We start from the raw sequence: 7,845 nt of genomic DNA, 5'->3' as shown, positions 1-7,845 counted from the left end.
TTCTATTCAAATCAATGCAAATCCCATTATGACTAATAAACCCATTAAAAATTCCCTCTATTGTAATATTATATACTCGCGAACTGACCAAAGTCCTAAATTCAATCGATCGAGTCTCTAATATTGTCTATTCACGCACGTTTAAAATTATAACAAAATCTGTAAAGGGTCAACAAAGGTAAAAAAATATTTTTGATAGTAAAGTATTTTAGTGAGCACATTAAACAACATGCCGTCGACATGTGCTCATGGCTGACGGACACGAAGAAGCAAGAAGGATGGGCCGGGCTACTCGCTACCTCGCCCCGACATCTGCTCTCCTCCCTCCGCCCTCGTGGTATTACAGCGTAACTCCGCCCACTAGGATCGCAGTGCACGTATTTGAAACGACTGCTGCCCCGGCAACCGGACCCGCCCACGTTTCCCGCGTAATTTTCTCTTCCTTATATGGGCAAAAGAATGCAGACGCAGTGCAACGTCAGCCGCATATGCAAACGAGGTTGATTGAAGAAATTGAGAAAATGGTGGATGGATGTCGGCGCATGCGTAAACATTTTACTACACTCAGACAAAAAGTGAGACAGTAGCGAGTGGCGTGTTTGGTAGTGGCGCATTGTTAAATGACTAACATTTGTAACGACTGGAACTCTTGGATTTCGTCGCGTGATTGACTTTAACCGCCGCAAATCAAGGTAAGAACATGGCCTTTATTTTAAAGTTACTCAACAATTTGTAACCATTGCAAAAAGATGTCATATTCGCTTTTCGAATGGCCGCCTTGGAGAAGTTATGTGACAATGCGATGCCCGGGTGAAAGCTGTCGTATTCATCACAAACGGAGCCTAAAGGTTGATGCTTGCTTAAAATCTTTTGAGAATTTTGCTACAGTGCCATAAATGCAGCGTTTACACCAGAAGCGCATACAGAGCATCATATTTTAGGGAGCCTGTATCTTTCTAATGATGGGTAGTAAGTTAAGTGTGGGATACAGCAAGCGTTTAATTCACAGAGCCCGGACTGTTAAACCTATTATTTTTATAATAAGCTTCAACTAAATATCACTCTAGCTGCGTGTTTTGCAGAAAACTGCTTTTTTAACTATAGGAAATAGGCACATAGAATGTGATGCGTATTCGAATAGTGAAATAGCTACGAAAGTTATGATAGTGGACATGCATTCGCAACTATATGCGCAGTTGGGGTACAAAATTGACAAGTTTTGCACCTTTTTAAACGTTTTTACTTTCGATACTTAACTCGTTTGTCTGCGTGTGGTCTCGCTCGCTCGTCTGTTGGTGGGTGTGCTTCAAAACAAACCCACATTTCACACGCACGACGACGTTCCCAAACTTCTGATATACATGCGCATGCATGTAAGTAAAAATAAGACATAAAAATAAGCATTGAGCGCACTGTTACTGAAGCAGTAACGTTAGCGTTAAACCATCATCTCGTGTGAGACGGAGGCGGTGTCACTGACGCATTTAAATGTGACGTTAGAGCTAAATGTGAAATGAGTTTTTTTCTTCTGACGGGCGTGATACAATTGAATGTGTCCCGATAAAAACAAAAAGGACAAATGCGCGTTTGATCGCGCTCGCAGCTATTGGCCGAAGTTGGTGCACGGACCGCATGTGTTTACAGTCTCGAGCGCAAAGCATGGAGTCGCACGAGCCACTGACGCAGAGTCGCGCGGAAAACAAAGAGCAACGGACAAGCAATTCGACTACATTCAAACTTCCATCTTCACTGTGTCTTATTTAACCATCGCTGGCTTTATAGAAATGCGTTAATGTGTTTCTCAAACAGGACAAAAGTCGTTTCTTAGTTCGGCTGCGGTGAAAACATGCTGAACGTGTCCGTTTAAAGATGCCGTGTGGCGAGCCATGCTTCCGCGCGAGCTGGTGGGCGGTGATAACGGAGAGACGCACACCATTTCGCTGCAGTGTTGTCGCACGTTTAAACACCATATAAAACACCGTTTGCTTATCTTTTTGATGTTTTACGGAGAACCGTAGCTGGCGCTATTAGTTTGGATGTTTTAGATCGTAGATTCCCGCAATGGCATCGCATTACTTTTTGCCCCCGTTTCTGCCCTTCCTCTGAAACGCGTTGCCATGTTTGAATTGCGTCAGAGGCGGCGGAATTATACAAGCATTATATATGAAACCGTACAGCGCGTCCTAAAATGAGAATAAGTATTGGCATGTGATCGTTTTGAAAAAGAAGACTTGCTTAATAAAATTAAATATGAAAAAAGTTAATATTTAAAGACTGTGTGTAGATACATCCTATGTAATGACCCAGTTATAACAAACTGTATTGATGTAACGCCTCGAGACAACATTCGCATCTGTCACCAATCGGTGTCAATTGCGCGAGGGCACCAGTGTCCAGCATCCGGCTCCATCAGCACCGAGGTTATAAAAGACTCCGTGCATTCAGCTGTCCCACTTACACGACGATTGATCTCTCTCTCTCTCTCTCTCTCTCTCTCTCTCTCTCTCTCTCTCTCAAGATTCAAAGGAGCTTTATTGGCATGATAAAATAAAATTTACATTGCCAAAGAACAAGATTAAATATAAACATGCAGAAATACAGATTAAGAAAAAAAATAAGATAGAATAAAATTAAAAGTCTATAAGTAAAAATATACATATACACATCTCAATATAAACAGAAAAAGAGTTTTATTCAAAGTTTATTCAAAGGGTGATAGTGTCAGTTTGTGTGTGTTGTCCTGTCAGTGTTGTTTTGTGTTGTGCTGGTTGTTCTTTGGTCGTGGCAGGACTTGACATATCTTACAGCCAGGTTTGAGCTGCAAGATATCTCTCTCTGTCTCTCTCTCTCTCTCTCTCTCTCTCTCTCTCTGTCTATCTGCATATTTGTTATCCACTGTTTTATAACACTGTTTTAACTTAGTTTAATGCTGGCCTTATTTTAAATATTCTGAGTCGTTTTGAAGCTCCCCTTCTATTTGTTAAATCTCCCGTGTTCGCCTCCAGGTCAGATTAGTTTTGTAATACATCACAAAAAAACTGCATTATTACTGTGAAACTTTGCATTGGGCCCTGATGTCATTAAACAATGAAAGATTAAACAATATTTGGTGTAGACAATTTAACTTTTGGTCAGCATGTGAATTTTCTATATCAGCACGACTACAAAGTGGAGAGTCGCTACACTCCTGTTTTTCTTAAAGCCTGTCCTTGTGGTTACAGATGTTTGGCTTTCATAAGCCGAAGATGTACCGCAGCCTTGATGGATGTTGTATCTGCAGGGCCAAGTCCTCCAGCTCTCGTTTTACTGACAGCAAACGCTACGAGAGAGACTTTCAGAGCTGCTTTGGGTAAGTTGGGTATCTGCTGGAGAAATGTTGTATTACTTGTCCGAGTGTGTAGTGTATCTGTTAACATTTGATGCACTTATAGTGATCGTGGGATGTTTACATTATATCTAGTGTAGCATGTAGATGTTTCACAAACAATATTTGTTTTCTATGTTTGTTCTGCGGGCATCATTATAATGACAAGAGATGTTTCTACAGTTTAGGTGAGACTCGCTCTGGAGAAATCTGCAATGCTTGTGTGCTGCTGGTGAAACGGTGGAAAAAGCTTCCTGTTGGTTCCAAGAAGAATTGGAATCATGTAAGTTTCTCACGTAACCTGAACAAATAACTAAATGCATATTTTATGCTTTCTCTTAGAAATGATACAAAATTCATTAGATTAAATGCATAAAATAACAAAAATATCGATTTTCTTTTAGTCACTGTCCTTTTGAGAACTTTCATGTCCAAATTTGCTGTTTTGCAGGGAAAAAAAACACTGTACTTTTTAAATAATAACATACTGTGTTGTTCGACAATCCCTTGAAATTTTTAATTCGTTAGATATTGGCAAACCCAGCGACAAAAAGACAGGGTGACCTTATAATAATGATTTATCAAAAATCACGAAATATGGAGATACAAGGTTTGAGAAGGAAAGGAAAAAAGTGTTGAATTACATAATATATATATAGCTCTTATTTTGGAGACTACTGCTCTTGTTATTAAAAAGTTGTGGATTAGGTCAAGATTGTTATTGTTTCACAAAGGTGGTGGATGCACGAGGAGGGCCCAGCCTGAAAACTACAGTGAAGTCAAAGAAAGTCAAATCTCTGTCCAGACGAATCAGACCGAACCAGATCACCCGGGTTCAGAAGGAACTAAAAAGACACAGTAAGGGTTGTGTAGCAACAGATTAAAACATGCTTTGCATTTCCCCGTTTAAATCAACCCAACTCATCCATATTTGCTTCCTTCATTAACAGATTCAGATGCTCAAAGCACTACCTCCAGTGCCAGCCCGGCCCAGTCGCCCAGTTACAGTAACCAATCAGATGAAGGCTCTGACTCGGAGTTGGCTCCTGGCTCCACCCGATCTCCTGTGTTTTCCTTCCTGGACCTGACATACTGGAAAAGGTATTTTACTAGAATAATTCACATTCTTAAACGATTTATGAGTTTGACCTTTATTGTGCACCAAAAGTAATGCTTTTAAACGAAAGCAGTTCATTTACAAAGAAGCTGACATTTGCTAATCTCTGTAGGCAGCGAATATGCTGTGGTATCATCTATAAAGGCCGCTATGGGGAGGTGCTGATTGATCCTCATCTATACAAGCCCTGCTGTCAGAAGAAACAAGAGCAAGAGCAGGAGGAAGAAGAGGATGACGAAGAAGAGGAAGAAGGCGACCTTGACAAAGAGGAGGTGCAAAGCAGTCAAGAAATGATTTCTTCCATTCAGCCGCGCTCGCCTTCCCCTTCTCACCAAATCAAAATGGAGCAGGAAGTGGATGAGGAGTGGTGATGTCACATTCCCAGGGTATTGACTTGGCATTCTTAGGAAGCCTTCGAGAGTCAGGGGCTGCATCGTCGGCCTTAGACACTCTCAAAGACATTCTCTCGGATTGCCTTCGATTCAAGTGCAGCTGGATCTTTGTTTGTGTTTCCCAGTTTTATTCTGGTTAAGAATGTGTCTTTTTCAGTTTCTTGGCCGTCGAGTCAACTTCTTGTTTAATTTATCAGATTGAATTGGTATCCTTATTTTCAAGAGCCTGGTACCACACTATTCCAATTCACTCCTTCCTGTGTGGATTTTCTTGTGCACTTCTGTTTTTGTAGACCAAGAAAATGTGTTTGCTTTTTTCGACTCGCAGAATGCTGGATCTACAAACATCACAGCATCAAAAACTCAGAACCGACTTGGTGACCACAATCTTGTGCTGTCACTATTGTAACCCTTAAGCGAGACGCTCTATCACCGCTGTGCCCTACCTCTGGGGTGACTGTCTTTACAGTTAGTGTACAGTATTTAGGGAACAGTAAGTGGCATTAGCTAAATTCTAGCTAAATAAAGATAGTAACGTTTTACCATCTTGCTGGTACATAGCCATTATATAGGGATTTTCTTTCGTTTGGTCTTAAAGGGAGAGTTCATCCAAACACGTTTGACTTTTCAGTAGAACACAAAGTCTGCTTTTAAATAATAGCCTGGCTGATGTTTTACATATCATTTTAAATGAATGAGAATTGGAGCTTCAAAAAAATGTAATTTGCATAATATTACCTTGAAAGTGTTTCATAAAGCCACAGTCCCTATTTGCTATTTACCAGAAAATCTTTTAAAAAAAAAGAACAGAAGTCACCAAGCGAGGTGAAATTTTGGGGTGAACTGTTCCTTTAAGCTAATGCATTGTTTTCAATGCAGGTTGTCTGTATTCAGCCACACGTGGCCGGCAAGCTAAAGTTAAATATTTCTAAAATTTTAACACTCCTGTATTCAGTGTACTTGTGTAAATATTCAAACCTGTAGGTTTGACTGAAAGGGAAAGTTCACGCAAAAATGAAAATTCTGTCATTTACTCGCCTTCGAGTTGTTCCAAATCTGTATAAATTTATTTGTTCTGATGAACACAAAGGATATTTAGAAGAATGCTTATAACCAAACAGATCTCGACCCCTATTGACTCCCATAGTAAGAAAAAATAGAAGGGTAGTTAAAAGTGCCCCAGAACTTTTTGCTGTCTTAGATTCTTCAAAATATCTTATTTTGTTTTCAATAAAAGTAAAAAATGATAGTCATTTTTCCTACTGTGGGAGTCAAAAGGGGGCGAGATCTGTTTGGTTACAATATTGTTCTCTGTGTTCATCATGGAAAAGATCGGTCTCGCGCATGAACGCTAAGGAAACTAATGTGTTAATGGCAATCTGCATGAATTTTGCATGGCCTTTTAAGATTTCAGGATTTTTTATTCTTTGTTTGTTTTTATTGTTTTGCAACCATGTTGCAATATGAATTACGTGGGCGAACGTTGAGACAGTCCCATTATATTTTTGTATATAAATGAAAGGAAAAAACTAAAATTAAATTACATTAGAGATTGATTGCTATGTGACGATGTTGTTAAATAATTACAGGGAGTCAGTGGTCTTCACATATATTTTAGAATTGGATCTTTTCAATATTGTCTCATTCTAAAGCCAAAAAGCCCATAATTATTGCTATTTATTTTGTCAATGTCCATATACCTCCTCTCTTGTAAATACAGTGTACTCTCATTGGCAAATATTAGATTTTTTTAGTGGCATAATAGGTTAGAACACATGGTCCCGGTTTCAAAGACAAGGCTTTAAACTAGTCCCAGACTAAACCGAAAATAAATGGCTCTGACGTCCCTTAAAATATGTAATTGCCATTGTTTTCTCAAGATGGACCAGTAATGTTTTTATCTAAAGCATTTTAATAAAAGCGACTTAAATATCCTAATTTACCAAGGCATATCCTGACTTAAGCTAAGCCTTGTTTTGTAAACCGGCTATGGTCTGTTTGTTTGGCTGTGCTTTTGTTTTTGAAATAATGTATGTTTTGTTTCTTCATTTGCTTTTCTCTTCAGGGAAAACATATATTTCAAAGTAAATATCTTGAATACTGAATGACTGAACCGATATTACCAATGCAACCCATGTTTTTAATATACAATACTTTTCCTAATAAGCTATCACTTATAAGCAAAGAGTGTTCATACTGTATATCCGGAGTTTTCATTTAAAGTCAAATTATGTCCTTCTGATGTATTAGCTGAATTTGTATAATCCCAGATAGTTTAATTCCAGGAGGTAGCACTATTGAGCTCATTTTTATACACTCAATTGCAGTCATTTTATTTCTCTCTGGGCATAAATGAAATGCATCTTCTTAATGTTTAAATTGGTATTTTGGTGGCAGCTTTGTTCGTGAATTTGCCATATCACAGAATGACATAAAAAGTGAATGTACTTGTTAACATCTGATCAGGTGAAGCTTTCGGAGGCACTTATGAGTTATTTGTAAATAATCTACGATGTGCAAGGCTAAACAACAATTATTACTTTATTATTTTTTGTCTTATTTATTTCATATTTATTTGCAACACTTGTCTTTTGGTCTTTTCATAATCACATTCTCCTCTAGGACTTTCCTGTCCTTACACACAGCAATATTGACTAAATGCTTTTACACAGATGGAAGGCCGAGATTCACTAAATGTCATGGAGAGCTTCATGACTGGGCAGTTAAAAGTACCGCTATTATATTTTCAATTTTTTGTTGCCCAGATGCCCATGTGATACCTTTCCTTATACTAGTTAGTTGTAGTGCTACAGGCATGTATGGTAGCTATGCACTTTGTATTCACATTCTTAGAGATATATGAAGCAGGTTTTGTATTTTTTTACATATTGTACTTTTTACGTGTTCCTCAATAAATGTAATTTGTGATGATCACACTTGTCACGTGGTCATTTGCTCTTACATAGATAGGT

The 7,845-nt window shown here is 38.6% G+C and overlaps 1 protein-coding gene across 1 annotated transcript; it reads left to right on the top strand.

The window, feature by feature from the left end:
• Window positions 1-466: 466 nt before the first annotated feature.
• Window positions 467-7,807, top strand: sinhcaf (SIN3-HDAC complex associated factor). The gene is made up of 6 exons (XM_056749078.1): window positions 467-692; window positions 3,222-3,349; window positions 3,548-3,647; window positions 4,099-4,222; window positions 4,315-4,465; window positions 4,594-7,807. Exons 2-6 carry the CDS (start codon window positions 3,222-3,224, stop codon window positions 4,850-4,852), a joined length of 762 nt encoding a protein of 253 aa, XP_056605056.1. The 5' UTR covers window positions 467-692; the 3' UTR covers window positions 4,853-7,807.
• The last annotated feature ends 38 nt before the right edge of the window (window positions 7,808-7,845 follow it).

The sequence above is a fragment of the Triplophysa dalaica genome, chromosome 5 (assembly GCF_015846415.1).
Source record: "Triplophysa dalaica isolate WHDGS20190420 chromosome 5, ASM1584641v1, whole genome shotgun sequence".
Taxonomy (NCBI): Eukaryota; Metazoa; Chordata; class Actinopteri; order Cypriniformes; family Nemacheilidae; genus Triplophysa; species Triplophysa dalaica.
This window is presented reverse-complemented; position numbering and strand designations above follow the sequence as displayed.